The 19622-nt window shown below is 58.7% G+C and overlaps 1 protein-coding gene across 3 annotated transcripts; it reads left to right on the forward strand.

Moving 5' to 3' along the window:
• The first annotated feature begins 220 nt into the window (after positions 1-220).
• Positions 221-9176, forward strand: PTMA (prothymosin alpha). 3 transcript variants are annotated; one of them, XM_054282529.1, is made up of 5 exons: positions 221-375; positions 4387-4458; positions 5138-5234; positions 7780-7853; positions 8311-9176. In XM_054282529.1, exons 1-5 carry the CDS (start codon positions 331-333, stop codon positions 8356-8358), a joined length of 336 nt encoding a protein of 111 aa, XP_054138504.1. In that variant the 5' UTR covers positions 221-330; the 3' UTR covers positions 8359-9176. The 3 variants fall into 3 exon arrangements, with proteins under 3 accessions (XP_054138504.1, XP_054138507.1, XP_054138506.1); XM_054282532.1 differs by having other exon boundaries at positions 222-375; positions 5138-5228; XM_054282531.1 differs by having other exon boundaries at positions 222-375; positions 5141-5234.
• The last annotated feature ends 10446 nt before the right edge of the window (positions 9177-19622 follow it).

A 19622-nucleotide genomic window follows, 5' to 3' on the forward strand; every position in this document is an offset into this window, starting at 1 on the left:
TAGCGCGGGGGAGGCGTGGCTCTGCTCCCCTCTGCGCCCGCCGCGCTGAGACCGGGCACAACTCATCGCCGCAGTGGCGGCGCTCGCCGGCTCCTTTAAGCGGCCGTGCCCCATTGTTTGCACCACGGCCAATGGGCGCCCGGCGGCCGCGGCGCGCGCGGCCAATGGGGCGCGGCGCGGGGCAGCGCGCGCGCCGCCCCCCGGCTCTATAAGAGGGCCGGCGGCGCCGCGTGAGTTCCCACTGGCTCGCGCAAAGCCATCTTGGCATTGTTCTGCCCGCCCGCCCGCGCCGCCGCAGCCCCGCGCGACACAGCCCCGCACGCCCCCGCCATGTCCGACGCGGCCGTGGACACCAGCGCTGAAATCTCCGCCAAGGTGAGGGACCCGCCGCCTCGCGCTCTGCTCCACGGCTTTTTCCCCCCGCCCCTATTTAAAATTTTTTCCGTGCGATTTCTGGCTTTTTTTTTTTTTTTTTCTTTTTGTGTTTTTTCCTCGGAATTTCCCCCCCCCCCCCCCCGCCCGTCCCGCCCCCCCGTTTCTCCCCCTTCCCCTTCCGTCCTTCACGTTGAAGTTGTCGGCGCGGTGCGGAGCCGGTGCCGCCGCGCTCGCCGTGCGGGGCTGCCAGCGCCGTTCCTTTGTCTACGGTGTGCGGGAAACGTGCTCGCCGCCTTTGCCGGTGCTGCCGAGCCCCGCCGCTCCACGTCCCGCTCCCTCCCGCCTTTCCTTGGGATAGTAGCTGGTCATCCCGCTGCGGAGGGGCTCGGGGAGCCGGGGGGGTACACGCACCGCGGTGCCTCGGCACCCGGCAGCGCTCGCTCATTCAATCCGCGGTGCGGGAGCTTGACAGCCCCGTCAAACTTGTGTTCCGCTCGGCCCCGTCCCTGCGGGGGGATGTGGGGGGAAGCGCTCCGGAACACGCACGGGTGGGGGGGGCAGTGTCTGTTGTGGAGTTGCTGCCGAAAAGCGGGGTGGGCGGGTGGTTGCTATTTCGGAGTTGCGCCCGGTTGATGCGGGAGGGGCGTCTGCTGTGGCGGTGTTACCCCTGGAGTGTGGGGGGGGACAGTTGTTTTTTTGGCGTTACCCCCCCGGAAGGACGGGGGGGGCATTTGCGGTTTAGGTAGTGCCCCGTATTGGGAGTTACTATTTCGGAGGTGAGGGGGAGTAGGGGGTGATCCGGAGTTGTCCTGGGGGGGCTTTTGTTATTTTCGGAGTTACCCCGATGGGGGCACCTCCTCAGAAGGAGATGCCCCGATGCGCTAGGGCGGCGGGGCTGAGGGCGCCGGTCCTGGCCCGAGCTCCTCGCAACCAGGATAAGTTTCGAGACGCTGCTGGAGGCGATGGGAAGCGGCTGGGGAGCGCCGGTACCAGCCGGGAGAGGCTCTCCCGGGAGTCCCCGCTGCGGCTCCCGGCGCACGCCTTTGTCTGTGAGCCGCGGCGGAGCGTCCCCCGGGGGGACTGCGCTCCCCGAGCGGCCGCGGTGCGCCCCGTTGAGCCCGGGGCCACGGCCGGAAAAGTTGCGAGGGGACCGAGCCGGGCCAGTGCATGGGAAGGCGGCGGGGGACGTGCCCGGTAACCTCCTCACCCTGCGCCCCGGCTGGCTCGGGGTCGTGCCGCTCCCGGGGGAAGCGCGACTGGAGGGGAAAAAAAAAAATCCGACCGGGAGGAGGGTTTATAAAAAACAACCAACAAAACGCCGTTTCTGGCAGATTTCGATTTCACTTCTGTTTCCCGCTCCCGCAGCCATGCCCCTATTCCGCCTGCCCAGCCTCCGTTCCGGGGCCGCGGCTTGGTCCCCGCCGCCTCCGGCTCTCCCGCTGCCGGGAAGCGGCGAGGCGGGTCGATCCCCATCCTTCCCCGGGGGAACAGGGCCAAGTTTGCCGTTAACCTTCCCCTGCCCTTTTACCGCGTGCGGGAAGGGGCCTCGTCTCTGGCTCACCCTCCTGGGAGCGGACAAGGGTCCGCGCTGCAGGGCGGGGGGAGGCGCGCACGGCGGCAAGGTGACCCCCCCACACCTCAGAGAAGCGCGGAGGCACCGGGGCCGCTCGCTCTCGTCCCGCCTCGCCGTCCGGAACGCTCCCGGGAGGCGGGGATGGGGGGGAGGGGGTTCCCGCCCCGCCCGGGCGCCGCCCCCGGCCGGTGCCGCGGGGCGCCCACCACGTGCGGGCCTGGGAACCGGAGTCCGCCGCGCCGCCCCCGCCGGGACTACAGCTCCCGGCAGCCCGCGGGGCGCCGCGCTGGCCGCCGGCCAATCAGCGGGACGCGGAGAGTGGCGCGCGGTTTGAATGGCGGCCGCGCGCGTGGCGGCGCGGGGGAGCCCCCTGGCGGCGGGAGGCGCGGGCTGCGGCCCTGATGTCCCCCGCTTCCCACAGGGATCCTGCCCAGGGCAGGGCCGGGGACAAGGTAGAGCTTTCCGGGCCGCTGGTATGTGGCTCTATACCGCTGCTATTCATTCCATAGACAAACAGCCCTGACACACCTATAATTAGAGGCTGTGTCTCAGTCTTGGCGCCAGAGCAGCCCTGCTGCCTGCACTGGCCCTTGGTCTGGACGCTCCTGCACATATCTGTTTGTGTTGGACTGGGAAAGGAAGAGGGGGAATCTGATGCTCTCTGCAACCCTGTTGCTACCACAAATTTCATGACCTAGCATCGTGATGGTGGTTAAACTGAGAGCATTTTCAGTGATGCAAGAAAGGTCAGGGCTGTAGATCTGTCCAGCTGAAATGCTCAAGAATGAGTAGTTCCTTCACTGGGAGATTTGCTTGCATTTTGTGAACAACTTGTTTTAAAAGTGTGCCAACTGTTGGGCACATTGAGAGGTGGAAATTCTGACTGCTTGACTTGTTCTGTGTTTAACTTGGGTACTGCTTTGTTACCCTCGTGCCCATGTGCTTGGTGTGATGCAGCAGCTGTAGCCCAGTGATGCATAAGAGGCCAAATGGTTGTGATCAGTCTCCAGGGAACAGGGCAGTGCAAGCCACTGACAGTGTAAAACTGTAGTGGAACTGGGCAGTGTGGAGGAGGTGGCCTGGGATTTGTGTGTAAGCAGTGAAAGGAGGAGGGATCTTGCCTGTTTGTTTTACTCCAGACTCCTGGGTTGGTTTGTTTGGGTGAGGTTCGATCAACAGGTGTCGGCCCCCCTCAAAGCTTTCTTCCAGGAAAAGTCTTCCCTCCGTGCACTGACAGTCTGTGGGTGCCTCTGGAAATAGCATCTGTTTAAGTAACCTGGTGGTCTAAAATGCCTGTGCTGCCTCCCCAGCCTAGTCTGCAGAAACCCTCCCAGAAGGGAGCAGTGATCGCCCTAGCAGGGCCAGGGCTGTGCTCTTCCCTCCGTGTTCCCACGAGGCAGCGGCTCCCTGCCGGGGGTGACAGTGCCCGCGGCACCGCCAGCTGCAGAGGGCCGGCAGGAGGGGGAGAAGCCACCACAGTGGAGCAGGAGCTTCCAGCAACTTTTAAACACCTCCTGGTCGCTGCTGAAGCCGCTGTGGCTGTGCTGCTGGCCCTGGGGAAGGGCCTCCCTGCTTTCCTTGGCTGGGGTAGCGCTCACTGTGCTGAAGGATCTCGCTCCAGCTGATGGAGGAACAGAAGGGGAGGAGGATGCAAGCAGAGATGCCAGTGTTAAATCCAAGTGTTCTTAATGCGGGAACATAAAGTTGGATCCTTTCAGCCTGTTTGCTGAGTGACTTGGCATGACATTTTGACAGTGATCAATAGCAAAAACACACAAGCTCCCGCTCTGCTCGCGGTGGAGGCTTGAACCAAACTAGCCAGGCACGGCTCTTGGAGCAGTGTAAAAATAGATTTCTTCCCCCACCCCATCCTGTTACACTTCAGGCTGTGAGCTGGATGCTGGAGCCTCCTCTCTGCTGCTGTGAGAAAGACCAGGCATGTAACGTTTGCCGTATGATTTTCGCTAGGCAGGGCAGGGAGCACAGCCTCTGCTGATGAGTGCCTGGGATCTGTTCCTGCTGGGGAGGCTCTGAGCAGCCGTGGGTGCCCATGCTCTGGACAGGGCTGCCGGCTCTCCGTGGCATTGCAGGAGCTTGCGTGGACTGTGCTAAGATGGGCAATCAGCCAGCTCTGCTGCTATTGAGCATATATGCAGGCAGCCAGCTCTGTCTGTTTGGGAGCTCAGAGGTGAAACAGAGCAGTCTCTTTTTTAGAGGGCTGCTCTGGCAAGGCTGACTTGGATTGAGATTCGCCCCCATGTTTTCCCGTTCCCAAGGAGGAGCCAGAACGTGGCGACCAAATCACAGAACAAATCTGTATGAAGAGAAACCAGCGCCTGCTCTCGCTCTCAGACTGTGTTTTTCACACCTGATCTGCAGCTTCTCTGACCCAGACACCTGGAATCGGGGTGACTTCTCTGCTTTTCTGCTCCTTCCAGGATCTAAAAGAGAAGAAGGAAGTTGTTGAAGAAACAGAAAATGGCAGAGATGCACCAGCCAACGGCAATGCTGTGAGTATGGCTGCAGTCTGCTGGGAGAGGCAGTCTGTGCACCAATGCCTTTTTCTTCTCCTCTTGCTTTTGCTCCAAGTTTGTCCCTAGCACTGTTGAGAGGGGATCCCTGTAAACGGCAGCCCTGAGCCCTGCAAAGCCCTTCAGCCTTTGGTGCTTCACGTTATGTGGACACTCCCAGCCTGTGGGCTGTTCATGTGTGTGCAGAAGAGAAGGGCTGGGCTTGGATTCCCTCCCTGACAGCTGTGTGAGGCTGTCCAGTACCAACCCTTCCCTAGGCAAGGATAAAGAGGAAAAAAAAACTTAAAACCCACTAGGATTTACAATGTTACAACCAGTTCAGCTGGGAAATACATCATGTACAAGTAAACTGGTTGGTTTCCTCTTTTGAGGTGCTGGGGGGAAATCACTGTGCCACATTTCAATGTGTCATGAGAGCCATTTCAGGCTTTGTCTCAAAGCTGCAGCCAGCCCCAAGTTACTGTGGGCTCTCTCCTTTGTGCCTGGGCTGTCTGGGGTGTGTGGGGGCAGACAGAAGGCAGGATGTGCACCCAGGGCTCCGGTGGGCTGGTGCTTTGCTGTCAGCAGGAAAGGTGGGAACACCCATTGTGCTGAATGTCTCTTCCACCTTCTCCCTTTCCCGGTGCATTTTTTTTAAGTGATGTTTTGTCTTGCCAAGGAGAACGAGGAAAACGGAGAGCAGGAGGCTGACAACGAAGTAGACGAAGAGGAGGAGGAAGGCGGTGAAGAAGAGGACGAGGAGGAAGAGGGTGATGGTAACTTTGTTTGTTCCCCAGCCCCATCCCACGGCCGTGTCCTGCTCTGGACAGCAGGCTCCTGGCAAGCAGAGGCGAGCAGAGAGCAGCATCTCCCCCTCGTGGCTGTGGGCAGAGCGCTCCCGCCAGCCAGGCTCGCTCCTTCCTTGCTTGCCTGAGCCGCCGCTGCTGGGAGTGAAGTCAGCCTTGAATCCCTTCCAGCAGGTTGAGGGCAGATTCCTCCCTCCCTCCCTCGGCCCAGACGGCACCTTACCGCGGCGCTCAGTAAGCGCATTAGCCTTCCGTGCGAGTAGTAAAGTCTGCCCTTGACTCCTGGGAGCGCAGCCACTGCTGCACACACCAGCGCTGGCCACTGGGACAGGGACAGCCCTGGGTGGCCGTGCCTTGGCCCAGGCACAGAGGGCATGTCACCCTGCTTGTTCATGGAGCAGCGTGCTGAGAGGCCCGTGCAGCCCTCTTTCCCAGGCTGGATGCCGTGTGGAAATGAGCAGAGGAACCTGTGGCTCTTACCTGATCCTCCATCTGGAGTAGATAGCCTTGCTTTGAATTTCGTATGGCTGCAGTGTCCTGTGTCTCCCTGCCCTCTGCTGCTTCCTGACCTGACCCAGCCTAGAAATGGGTTTTGGCAGCAGTGACTTGCCGAATCACTTTTCACCCTCCCTGCTATTATTTTTTTTCCAAGATCTGCTTGGATGAATAACATTGTTTATTTTTATCACTTGTTAAGGCTGGGAGAAAACCTTTCTTGTTATGCTGAGATGAACTCAGGGCCCCTGATCATCTGTTACTAGGTTAATCCCTTGTGAATTTTTGGTTTACGTGCTGACCTACTAACCTGCTGGCTTGTTTTGGGGGATAGGGACAGGGCTGAAAATTTAATGACCATTAAACCAGTGCTCATTCTGAAAGTGTGAGCTGGGAAAGCCACCTCCTTTGGAGTAGCACTTTCTGAGCAGCCTGCTGTGCCCTTCAGTAGGAATTGAATCACTAGGAACAACTGGGAATTGTGATCCTCTTTACCTTGTGGCTTTAACCCCTGAGGACAGATGTAGCCCAGCTGTGTGCTGTCCTGAGCCCATTTACCCCCAGCCTTACTTTAGGGTGGGTGAGATGGGGCACACTTGGCTCTCCCTTCTCTCGGGCAGGAGCAGGGAGGAGGATGCGTGTGCTGCAGGCGCGTGTGTGGGGTGGAAGTGTTGCTTGGATACTGCTGTGACAAACCCGGGGAGCTTTGGTCCCGCAGTGCCAGCCCTGCTCTCCCAGCTCACCGAGCGCAGGCACGATTTGGCACGCGGTGCCTGGAGACGCCGGTGCCTCGCGGGGATCCGGCACAGGCTCTGCCTGCTGGCACGGGCTCTGTCCATGCTTGCTGCCCTCGGGCGATCCCTGCCTGAGAGCTGCACCTGAGCACTGCAGGAGAGAGATTTAAAGGCAGCAAGTCCAGCTTGCATCAGCTTTTTTAGCCAAGACTTGCAGCCAGACTCCCGGGGTTTGACAGCAGAGGAGAGCTTGAGGGTATATTTTCCTCTCGCATCTCTCCATCCCATCTCATTATTTGCTTTGCTTAAAGCAGCTCAAAGAACTAAAAATGCTCCCAATCAGCTTGGCACTGTCACCTGACCTGCCGGCCAGCCCGGTGCATGTGATGGCTGCCGGGGTGTTGATCCATTGGTGGGAGCTAATCTTGGCCCTTCCTGCTGCATGGGCCACGCCGCAGCTGGGCACACGTCAGGAGAGGAGAGGGGAGGATGGGCTGACCTTAATCCCCCCGGCTGTCCAGGCTGGCCATACGTGTGGCTCATGGCAGTGGGTTAAAGCCAGCTTACTGGCCTTAACTCTAAGTTGTAGTAGGGTCTCCTGTTACACAAGAGACTTGTCTCGGCAGCTGAGAAGCTGTTCTGCCTCTGGGCTTGCCCCTGAGCCCCCAAAACTGGGCAGAGGTGATCAACTCAGTTGTTCTGATCCACTGGCCTATTTGAGCTCAAAGTGGGTCAAAGCCCAGAGCTCACTGCTCATCCTCCTGGCTGGCTGTAAGATAAGTTGGAAGCATTTGTTTGCTGTTCTGATAATTAGAAAGTGTTCTGACTCAGAACTAATGCGTTCTGGCTCTCTTAACTCATTAAAGATGGACTAATAGCTGCGAAGGGAAGCAGAAGTAATCTGCAGTGGTTAGGCAGAGCAGCCGCTAGAAAGAGTTTTTTCCTCGCTCTTTTTTTCCCCCGTTTTGCCATGATTTCGGCACTTATGGTAGGTGGTGGTTTTGCCATCTCACTGTCTGTGTTACAAATGCAGTGTGAATCAAACTTGAGGCTGCCAATCCTTATTTTCCCTTTGGGCATCCCCTAAATGACCTGACCTACCAGAAAGCCACAGTGTCCTCTGTCACCTCTTGTCCTGAGCAGGGTCTCTGCCACCTGGGTAGATGGGGACATGCCATCACACTGTGGGGGTGTGCCAGGATTAAACCTAGAGGGGGAGGGTATTGGAGGTGGTACTGGAGCTCTCCCAGAGGGTCTCACATTTCCTCCCTTTGTACTCCATGCAGGTGAGGAAGAGGATGGTGATGACGACGACGAAGCTGAGGGAGCCACAGGCAAACGGGCAGCTGAGGATGATGAGGTGGGAAGAGTAGGCAGCCCCTTAAAGCCACACCACATGTCCCCAGAGGGCTTGGGAGGGGGGAGAGTGTCAGTGGGGCTAGAGGGGCTGGGCTTAACTCTGGGGCTGGAATGCTTTGCCTGTGTGCTCCCCATGTCTCTCCAGGGACACAGCCCAGTTCTGTTTATACACTGGCCTGGTTAGGGGGGTGTCTGCTCCCGCCCAGCCGAGCCCTGGCCCTGGGCTGGGGAGACCTGGAATGCTCATGGCAGGCCTGGGTGGGGGCACTCAGGGGCTCCCTGAGAAGAGAGGATTTTGCCTGAGGGAGGGAAACACCTGTGGTGCTCAGACCTTGTCCCTGAGGCAGGAGAGGGACCCCAAACTCCCCAGCCTCACTCCCTGCCTGGGGGTGACTCCTGCCTGCCCCCAGCAGCCCCAGTCCCCATCCCCTCTCCTGACAGCTTTGCTTTCCCCCTAGGATGATGACGTCGATCCCAAGAAGCAGAAAACCGATGAAGATGACTAGGCAGCAATTTTTTTTTTTTTTTTTTTTTTTAAATAAGGAGGAAAACAAACCAACAAAAAAGGCCAGCGCGTCCTCTTCACCCTTGGGTCTCCCCTGGGGACCCCCGTTGCAGCCCCCTTTCCCTCACACAGCCCTTCCTCCCCCCTCCGCCGTGGTCATCCTCACCAAGTAGAGTGAACCCCGTCCCCGCCCCCCGGCGCGGCGCTGCCACTCAACGAACATGGAAATGATTCGCCCGTTAGCGGGGAGAGAAAACCCCCCTTCCCCACAAACCCTCTCCCCCCCCGAGCACCAAAACTTCAAGGCCCTGCTTTCTTTCTTAAAAGTACTTTAAAGGAGAATTTGTTTGTATTTTTTATTTACATTTTATATTTTTGTACATATTGTTAGGAGGTCCGCCATTTTTAAGTGATCTCGGATTGACCAAAAGGGGGGCTTTGAAGTGTATATCTCTCTTGTTACCTATCTCTGACTTTACTTGTGGTGTGACCAGGCCCAAACCATTATCTCAAAGGAGAATAAAGCAAAACCTTGTAAAAAAAAAAAATTAAAAAAGACAAAAATGCAAAAAAAAAAAAATTACAATCTTATTCTGAGCATTCCAGTAACTTTTTTTGTGTATGTACTTTAGCTGTACCATAGATCGTGGTTTGTATGAGGTGGCAAGGCCAAAGATAAAAAGGTTTTCTTTTTTTTCTGTCTATGAAGTTGCTGTTTATTTTTATTTTTTCTTTTTTTTTTGGCCTGTTTGATGTATGTGTGAAACAATGTTGTCCAACAATAAACCGGAATTTTATTTTGCTGAGTTGTCCTAACAAGGCTGCCTCCCAACTGCTGCTTTTTGTTTTAGTTTTCATTTGTTTTAGTTTTTTATTTCTTTCTTCCCTTCTTTATCTCCTTTCTTTCTTTGCTTTGGACTTGGGCTGGGAAGAGAGAGAGGGGTGCAGAGTGTTGATGGGGAGGTCTGGGGGCTGTGCTGTCCCCCTGTGGCTGTGATGGTAGGGGAGGCAGTGGCTTTCCATGGCTGTATTCCTGCGGAGAGCTGCACCAGTGTCCCCAGCATGGCCTCTGCATGATCCTGCATGCTCTGGCTGCCCTTGGCAAGAGGTAGGGATGGGTTAGATTGGGAAACGTGGACAGGGAGTGTGGGGGCCTGGGTATGGTTTGCTCAGCAATTCTGTCTGCAGCCAAATTTGTTGGGGATTGTTTGCCTTGTGTAGTGGGGATGAGACACCGATCCCCAAAATCCTTCCTTGCAGTATCTGCTGCAGGTGATTGACCCCTGGTTGTGGGGTGGGGAGAGCTCAGGCCACGTAAATGCTTTCCCTCCCTTGGGGCTTGGGTGTTGCTGGCAGTGGGGCAGGAGTCAGTGTCAGCAGGGATTGGATTCAGCCAGAGCTGGTCCTGGGGGATGCTCCAGCCTGCACTGGTCACCCAGCAATTTCTGGGATGCCAAGTTCAAGGTTTGGTAGTGGGACTCAGGGGAGATAGGTCAGGGTTGTCTGTGTGCTCTAACAAACCAAAATGGCCTTAACTTAGCCTTAGCCTCTGCTGCTTTGCTCCTAACCTTCCTCCAACTCATTTTTCCTCCCTCCTCCAGGGTGTTGGAGCTTGGAAAAGCTCAGCCTGCTCTGCCAGGTGTGTGTAGTTCGTTTGCAAGAACCTGCTTTGTATCTGCTCCCAAACCCTCGCCCTGGCTCCAGGGAGTCCCCTTTCCCTGCTGATCCAGGCTGTGCCAAAGCCTCACCAGATGGTCTCGTTTCCTCCTCTCACGCTGCAATCCCAGCAGTCAGTGTTCAGATGCTGGGACATGATTCATATTTTAGTTTCTTTTTTATTTTTTTTTAAAGAGGAACCAGTGTGCATTTAATGCACTGGCTGCAAGGGTCACAAGCCTCTCCTGATCCCCAGGAGCAGCCAGGTCATTTCCTCTGCACTTACACCTTAATTATCCACTGAATGGTGCTGCTGCCTGACTGCTTATCAGATTTACTGCCTCCAAGCACAGGCCCCTTCCAGCCCTGCGGGGTGAGGGGAGCTGTGGCAGGGCTGGAGGCAGCACTAGGTTTGGTTATCCAGTCCTCCCGTGGGATGGGACATCCTGGGAGTGGCAAACGGTGCTGCTCAGTGTCACCATGCTGCTGGCTGGGGCTTTGTTGTGCAGTGCTGGGAGTCGCGTCCACATCCTCGCGTCCACATCCTCGCGTCCTCACCACGGCTGCCCCACGCATGGCTCCTGCATCGTGAGGGGATGGGTGCTCACGGTGCAAGACTCAAGCTGGTACTTGTCGATTTGCAAGGCAAATTATTCAAATAAGCTTCTGCAGCTGTGTAGAGAAGACCTGGCTCCAGTTGTCCCTGAAATGTGGGGACTCCGCACACACACAAAGCTGGTGTGAGGGCCCAGGGGTGGAGAGGGGGAACAGTGGGGGAGCAGTGGCCTTACAGTCCCCATTGCAGAGAAGGACTTGTCTGCCCTACAGCCCCACAAAACCCTGGTGGTCTTGGGTCATAGGGTCCATTTTGGTGTGAGGTAAAACTGGAGGCTGCCCCAGCCTCCCAGGTGGGCACACTAATGTTGGGAAGGGCTTGGAGCAGCCAGGAGTGTGGGGGCAAGCCCAGCCCCACAGCCCCTGCCCTACACCCGGCAGCTGTGAGGCCTGCAGCCAGCGGGGATGGAGAGGGCAAAGCCCAGTTCCTACCCCCACGTGCCCTGGTGTTTCTGCACCCCATCTCCACCCCTCGTGGCTCGGCCCCAGTGGCTCTGGCTGCCCCTGCCGCCCCATGGCCTGGGGGTGCTCTGGCAGGGCTGAGGCACAGCTCCGTGCGTGGATCCTCGCAGGGATCCCAGCCCCAGCCAATCCTCACGTGGCAGCTCAGCCCACCAGCCAATCCTGTGCTGCCACCTGGCCCTTCCTCCCTCATGCTGCCTCCACCAATCACAACCAAGCAAGACTCTGATCTGACCAATCATGTGCTGCCACCTGGCACTACACCACAGCCAACCACGTGCTGCTACTTGTCTCTGCTGCTGCCTCACCTCTGCAGCAGCCGCCCACCAATCACAGCGCGAGAGGGGCTGCGTTGAGCCAATCAGGAGCTGCTGCCTGCCTCTGGCCTGGCTAATCAGGGGCAGCCACACCCTGCCAGGAGCTATAAAAGCCCTTCAGCTCGGGGGCTGTCCCCGCAGTTGGGGTCACCGCAGGATGGAGGTGTTGTGGTTCTTTTGGGAAAGGCTCCCACTTGCAGGGTCCTGGAAGGATGTAGTGGAACACGGTGGTTTTTGGTGCCCAGTGCTACAGGGGCTGAGTGAATCCCAAATGCTCAAGGGACTGCTCACCTGGGTAATGTCTTGGGACAGGGGCCAGGAGCAGCGGGTCCCCCCAGCAGGAGAAGGCTTGCAGGAGTCGTGCCAGCTGGAGGGGCCTGTGAAGATCTTGGAGATGTTTTCCTGAGGAGTCAGCCTTATGCCAGGGTCTGCCCTGGGAGCTGGAGAGTCCCACCTGCCTCAATGTTCAGGAGATGATCCCAGCTCTGCTTGGAGGCCCGAGCTGGGCTCTGTGGGGGCTGACACCACAGGGCAGAAGGTGAAGAGCCCGCAGCCATGGTGTGCCTTCAGGCGGGAGCAGTGCTGGGGCCCTCACCCAGAGCTGTCACAGGTCACATGTTCAGCTGTGACGTGCAGGGCAGAAGTGCCAGTGCCGCCCCTCACCTGCAGACACCTCGTGTTGGTTGTGAGGGATCCGAACCCTGCTGAGCTGCTGATCACGCTGCTCCTGGAGACTGTGGAGGCAAGTGGATGGAGCTGTCCTCAGGTGGATGCTTACCTCTGAACATGGGTGAGGTGGCTCCCACAGGAACTATCGGGAGAACTGCAGGAGGGAGCATCAGGAGAGCCTCATATGCACCAGGAGGGACCCAGGCTGTCCCCATGTGCTCCAGTGGCCACTGAAACCAAGGGCAGCCCTTCTGAGGATTCTGCTGTGTCCAGACCTCAGCTGAAGCCATTTTGTGTGGCTCAACAACCAGGTGGACTGAGAGCAGCTCCCACGTGGTTGGCCTGATGCACATCGCTCCAGAGAAGCTGTTCTGCCATGGGTCACGGCCAGCAGAACCAACCATGAGCCCATGCCCTGTGGACAGCTGGACTGAGCCTGGACTGGCACAGCTGCCTCCATCCTGACCTGCCCATCGTGGGTTTGTTGTCCTGCACCAGCTGTAGCTTTTGGTTAGCCTCATCCAAAACTTCTTGTTCCATCTTGACAACCCTCATGAAATTTGGAGCACCTTGGGGGCTCGGTGGAGAACCTGCCTGTGGGGAATGCAGGGCTTGGACTGCAGGCAAGACACAGGCTGGGGTTGGTTACTGCTGCAGTTTGTGTCTGGGCAAATAATTGGCATCAGCTTAAGAGACTGACGAGTGAAACTGCCTTCCAGGTGTGATTCCTCAAGCTCAAACACAGAAGCAATTTTGAGTGGTTGCTGTTGAGAATAGGCACAAAGAGCTGCTCCTGTGGTGGAGCAATTGCCACCTGGCTCAGGATGTGCGGTGTCCCATTGGAATAGACCCCTCAGGAGTGGGCTGTGGAAGCCCAGGGCCTTGGCCAGTCATGCCTGGTATGACTGTATGTGCCTCCTCAATGGCTCAGGAATGTTTGTGCACTTGCCTCAAGAGCTGCCTGGTGTGGGCAGGAAAGACCAGCCCAGGCTGGAGAGCAGAAGTGGGACATCTCATTGCTGTCTCATCCCTGGCTGCTGTGTCCCCCCAGCCTGTCCCCCTCAGTGAGCAGGGCAGCTCTGTCCCTGGGCCCTGAGGTGGCTGTTGGAGGGACCTGGCTGTCCCCAGCCCAGTAGAGGTCCTTGAGCTCTGAAACCCAGCTGGATGTTGGCCCCCACTGCCAGATCTTCTTGGGGCCACCACCTCAATCCTTTCCCCGTCTGGGGGTGGGAGCCTTGGAGAGGGAGCAGAGCTGGGCTGCCTGGAACTCCTCCTGTGCAGACCCTGTGTCCATCCTTGTGCCCATGGCTGTTCCAGCATCTCTGGCTGAGCTGGTCCTCTCCAAAGGGCTGAGAGAGCCCCTCAGCTTTGCAAACCCTGCTGAGGGCTGTGGCTCCTGTTCAGGGCTGGCTGGGGAGCCCCAGAGGGAGGGGTGGTGGACAGGCAGGGGTTGGTGGGCTCAGACCCACTCCACAGGGCTGTGCTGGGTGTGGGCCAGGAGGAGACCTTGGAGTAAGCGTCCAGTGCTGTCCTTCAGAGCAGATGTGGACCTGGAGAGGATCCTGCATTCCTTTTCTAAGAAAGCACAGTGCAAGTGGAACAGCTGGGGGTTGAGAAAGCACAGTCTGATTTGCTCTTGGAGAACCCACAGGGATAATCTTTACATGTGTCCTTTCCCATTCAGAGAGAGGCCTGAAGGCGAAGGGCTCTGCCTGGCTGTTGGGTGGGATGTGGGTCCTCCAGGCACAGGATCCACAGGCAGAGGAGGGATGTGGCTCTAAATGCCCTGGCTGGAGTGGCAGGGAGTGTGGTCCTGCGTGGGGCTGGACACCAAGCGAGGCCCTGAGGGCTCGCAAGGGCTCAGAGCAGCTGCTGTGGGGTGCAGCCCCTGCAGGGATGGAGCAGTGCAGGCTGCAGAGCCAATTCTGGTGGAACCAAACCACAGCAATTGCAGGGGCTGGCTGGTTTGGGGCTAATCCCCCTTATCCCCACTCCCAGAGTGAGGATGTGCTGCTTCCCTGGGGACACCCCCAGCCTAAAGCTCCATCCCTGGGGTGGGCTGTGGAGCAAGGCTGCAGCTCTGGAGCAGCATCTGGGGAAGTGAGCAGCAGGCAGGGCGGGACTGTGGGACTCTGCCATGGGAAGAGATGAGCATGGGACACCAAGCAGGGACTGGAGCAGGTGCTCCCTGCACTCTGTGCAGCTCTGGGGATGGCCGTGGGCACCCCTCAGAGGTGGCAGGTCCCCAGCAAAGGCAGGAGACTGTGTGTGGCCTTGGGGAGCCCCACCGGCCTGTCTGGAGACTTGTGCATCCCCGGCTTGGCAGGAACGTAGTCGAAAGAGGGATGAAGGCAGGCGTGAGGCACGGAGGTGTCGGTGCCTGTGGAGATGCTGGGACACCTCATCCCAGCTCCGGGCTGGCCGCGGGAACTCCAGAGGTGTCCAGCCCAGAGGTGGGGCCGCTCCTCTCCTGGGGCACGGCTGGTGGCACGTCCCATCCCGGGTGCCCCGCCAGCCTGGCTGCTGAGCCGAGCTGGCCCTCAGGGCTGTCCCGGCCCCGGGCCAGGCGGTGACCGCGGCAGCATCAGCGCTGTCTCGCAGCTCCATCTAGCGCTGCGGGATGGGCACGGCCCCGCTGCCCCCGGAGCCGCCGTGGCTGTCCCCCGCCCTGGGTGGCGCTGCCAAGGCCAACCTGCCAGGAGAGCCGGCCAGGCTGGTGGTGACGGGGATGAACAGGCGGCACAGCGTGGCTGCTGGCCCGGGGCAGCCGGAACTGCCTCCCCCGTGCTCCTGCTCTGTGCCAGGGAATTTCCTGCAAGGATTCCGGGAAACGTCGAGGGGCGCAGACGTTCCCAGTTCCTGAGCCAAATGTATCTGGGCTCAGCTGCCGGGTTTGCCACCTCCTCCCATGGAAATTGGGTCTCTGCCCTCTCCTTGGAACACTTGCTTCTCTATCAGCCAGGTGGCTCCAGCTCTGTCAGTGCCTCACCCTCGGGGCCTTCACGTCATTCCTGCATCCCCTGCAGGTTCTTGGGGCCCATCTTCTGTACCTGGTGAGAGTGTGATTCCTTCCCACAGCTTGTCACTGTTCCCCTTTCCCACATGCAGGGCAACGTCAGACCTTTCCAGCCTGGCTTTGGGGACACCAGGATCCCAGCACCATTACATTGTCCTCTCATCCCCTTGCTCTGTGTCCCCTGCTTGTCTCAGCCTGTCACTCCTTCTGGGTGCCTGCCACTCTCCACACCGTGCCTGGCACTGAGGAGCAGGCAGGATTCTGGTGTGGCGGGGTGGTGCAGGAATGATTTTGGCTCAGAGCTGGATGCCATAAGAATGGAATGCTCTTCCAAAGGGGCCGTGGTGATAGTTGGCCCCTCTCTTGGAGCACTGTGGATATGGGTGTCAGACCCACAGCGGGGTGAGGCAGCTGCTGAGCCCACCAGGGATTGCAGCCAGGTCCTGTAGCACTGAGGGCTGGTGGGCAGAGCCTCCCTAGGGCAGGAGGAATTGGACACCTTGGACTGAAAAAAGGGTGCTTTGAATCCTGTATTTGCTCCAGCTGCCCTCCTCCTGTCCTTGGGGAGAGATGGAACTGTGCTCAGGTCACCTGGCAGTGAAATCGCTGTGTCTGAGTGGCTGAGTACCTGCTCAGGGCTCTGCCTGCTCTGATTTGGCAACCCAGGGGCGGGATCTGTGCCTCCAAAAAAGGAGCAGGGGACTCAGACGTTCCTAGGCCTTCTGTCTCCTCCCAGTGCTGCTGAACTGGATGGCACTGGGTGCGATGGGACGAGATGTTGCTGAGCCCGTTGCCACCCCTCTGTGCCCGCTGTCCCCTTGCCCTGCCCGTTGTCACCGCTCTGTGCCCGCCCTCCCCACGCCCTGCCCGCCACCTGTCCGCGCCTGCGGGAAGGTAAGAGTAGCAAAGCAGACACCGAACATAACGTGGCCCTGGGCTGTTTGTGCGCCTTTTGTTCGGCAGCAGCTTTCGTGAATCAGCTCATTAAGCGCATTAGGATGGCTCTGCCGCCCCGCCTGAGCCTTGTTTGGGCGGGGCAGATTTGGGGCACGGCCCAGGAGCCCCGGTGGCTTTGCCGGGCGAGCAGTGGAGGCTCCCAGAGCAGCCCTCAGGGTGGGTAACAGCCTGGAGAGCTGCTGGCCACGGGCGCTGAGGGTGTGAGAGCCTGGTGCGTGCCGTGGAGAGCAGGAGCCGGCCCAGTTCTCCTCACCTTAATGGCAGCACACAGGGAAGGGTCTCTCACACCCAGTGCAGGGCCCTGCTTGGTGATCCCATTGCCATCAGCTGTGCTTCAGGGACCCTTATGGTGTGATGGACCCCAGAACTATCCAGGGAGCTCCCATGAAGCCAAAAGGCTGTTGTGCATCACCCTCCTCCCTCACTGCTGTGCAACAGCCCAGCTTGGAGTGCTCCCAGGCCAAGCCATGGCTGGAGGGTGCTGAGGATGGAGCTTCACCCCAATGTCTGTGTGCCAGCCCCCCGAGCTGTGCACGGCTCTCTCCAGTTCCCAATGTGCCTCCGTGGGCCCTGACTGCGTGCCGGGCTCTGCTCTCACTTCAGGGTTTCCAAGGCTGCCAGGGCGGCTCACGGCCTTCCCGAGGTGGGGGACGAGACCCCTGCGGCGATTTCCAGCTGGCAGGGAGCACGTTCTCTCCCCAAGGTTCCAGAAACAAATGCCCCGGCCAGGAGGCACCGCTGTGGGAGCCAGAGAGGCCGGAACACCCCGGCTGCGAACCATGGGCTGGGAAGGCCACGGCTGCCGGCCGCGAGTCACCACAGCAGCAGTGGCTGCCACACCCGGCCAGGCCTATGCCAAAGGCTCCAGCAGGCACCTGAGGCAGCAGCTCCAAGCGAGCCAGGGCTCTGTGAGTGGCCTGAGCTTTGGGCAAGGCCCTGCCTAGTGTGAGGCTCCTCAGGGGCCTTAGCCAGGTCCTGCCCATGCCAAAGTTGCCTCTCTTCCACCACGGAGCTTTTCCCTCATGCAGAGCCCTGCATGTGGGCTGCTTTGTGGCCTGCCAAGCCTGTGAAATTGCAGATGGGAACTGATTTGGTAAGTAAGAGGGGGAATCACTGTATTGGTCCTTGCACTCACTTGTGACCCCCAGACTTTGCAGGGAGTGGCATGAGGGTGCCCTCAGGTTGCAGCAGAGACATGGGTGGTTGGTGGCAGTGGTGACACATGCACCCCTGACATTCTTCTCCCCTCTCTCACTTTCCAGCCCCGCTTTTCCCTTCACTGGCACCTTTGCTGTCCCATGCAAGGGAGCCAAGATCTGACTGTGCCACGCTTGGGCCCTGGGCACAGGACATGCCCCTGTCTCCTGCCCCTTCTCCCAGGGCCCCCAAATCCCATCAGCCCCCCAGGGCAGGGTACCCGCAGCTGCCTGGGCCAAGAACGGGCTCCTGCTCTGAGCACCTGGGGCCCTTTGCCTGGGTTTTGGGTGGTGGCTGCTCATTCCCCAGTGCCATCCTGCCCTGCGGCCCGGCCCGGCCCAGGAGAGGCGGTTCGGGACCAGGAGCGGGTGAGCTGCTCCGGCTGTTCCGCACGGAGCCACTGGGGGGCGGCAGTGACCCACCATAGCGGGGCCCGCCGGCTCCGGCCGGGCAAACTGGGCGAGCTGGGCAAACTGGGCCAGCCCCGGGCAGGGCGGGCGCGGGGGGAAGGGGCTCTGGAGGCCTCCCCGGGCCGTCTCAGCCCCGCGTCCCTCCTGGACCCTCTCCCAGCGCTGCTCGCCCGGCGGGAGCCTCAGCCACGCGGGTCGGTGGCCGCTTGGAGCCCCGCGGAGCCGCCAGCGTGAGCGGCCCTGCAGGGAGCTGGGGAGGGTAAGTGGCTCTGGGAATTCACAGTTTGTCTCACAGAATGATGTGGTTGGAAGGGACTTTTAAAGGTCACCTAGTCCAATCCCCCTGCCAGGAGCAGGGACATCTGAACCGGGTCAGGATCAGTGGATCAGCACCTGATCAGAACCGGGTCAGGTGCTGATGCACTGACCTGACCTGACCTGAAATGGGGCAACCTATTCCCGTGTTTCACCACTCTCACCCTAAAAAATTCCTTCCTTATATCTAATCTAAACTGACCCTCCTTTAAAGCCACCACCCCTTGTCCTATAGCTATGGGCCCTACTAAAGAGTCCTTTCCTGTCTCTTACAGTCCCCTACAAGTACTGGAAGGCTGTAGAAAGGTCTCTCTGGAGCCTTCTCCAGGCTGAACAACCACAGCTGTCTCAGCCTATCTTCACTAGCAAGCCCACCCTCCCCTCTGATCATTTTTGGGGCCTTCTCTGGACCTCCTCCATCAGGTCCATGTCTTTCCTGTACTGACACCTCAGGGCTGGATGCAACACTCCAGGTGAGGTCTCACGAGACTGGGGTAGAGGGGGAGAATCATCTCCCTTGACCTGATGGCTGTGCTGCCTTGGATGCAGCCCAGGATACGATTGGCCATTAGAAGGAAAAGGCAGCAGGGTAGACTCAGACCCTGTGCTCTGGGTCAGTCCTTGGTTGTATCTGAGCTTGGCAGAGGTGGTGCCTGCTCCCTGTCTCTGCTGAACATCTCCTCTGTGGGTCTGGCAGGGTGTCTGCCCTACAACACAGACAGCTGCTCTCAAGACCCTCAACCTTTTTCACTTTTCCTTTTTGGATACCTTTGTGTCCCACCCTCAGTGGCTGTCGTTCGTGCTGGGTGCAGTTTTGGTTGGTGTCTCTGTCTGAAGGCTGGCCTGGGATGGGTCACACTGCTGACAAGACTCTGCCCTGCAGATGCTCCAGGCTGGGATCCATCAGTGAGGTCTGGTGAGAGTTGCTGTCGTGGCTAATGGGGATTAATGGTCCAACTTCAAACCCCCTAAACACTATTTACTCTGTATCCCTCCCACACACACCCAGTGGCTGAATCCAGGATGTGAAATGATGCCTTTCATTTCCCTGTGGCTCTGAGGATCTCCAGCCCAGCAACAGGACAGGCTGATTAAGGCACTGAGTGATTACACAGCTGCCTGTGATGTTCAGGAGCAGCAGCTGGAGATGCCCCTTCCCACAATGTCCACGTGCAAGAGCTGATTACAAACTGCAGGGAAAAGTGGCAGCAGGGCTGGAGAAATGTGTCACAGAAAATGTGCTGCTGTCACTGAAGCCTCCCCACGTGGGGAGTGTTGGTGTCAGTGGAGCTCCAGGGAGCCCAGCCCAGCACGGGAGTGGTGCTGTGGGCTCAGGGGAACCTGAGTTTTCCAGAGGGGCTTGAGTGTCCCCAGGCACTTGGAAAAGCACAACAGTGTGCAGTGCTGCTTGAGAAACCGGTGACAAGGGGACAACTGGCCCCAAGGGATTAACAGAGGGGAGGCCAAGGAGAAGCCTTGGTCAGAGAAGTCAGGACACCTTTCTGATGAAGGCAGCTGGAGGAAGAGCACAGAGAGGGGGGTTGTGGAAGGGGCAGAGCAGTGGGAAGCCCTGTTCTGCTGCTGGCTTGAGCGATGGGAGTTTGCGCCTGCTGAGGTACATTTTTGTAACAGAAAGGAAAACACACAAAAC

Source organism: Melozone crissalis, unplaced genomic scaffold, assembly GCF_028551555.1.
Source record: "Melozone crissalis strain CALT ecotype California unplaced genomic scaffold, PUWL_Pcris_2 ptg000034l_1, whole genome shotgun sequence".
NCBI classification, from domain to species: domain Eukaryota; kingdom Metazoa; phylum Chordata; class Aves; order Passeriformes; family Passerellidae; genus Melozone; species Melozone crissalis.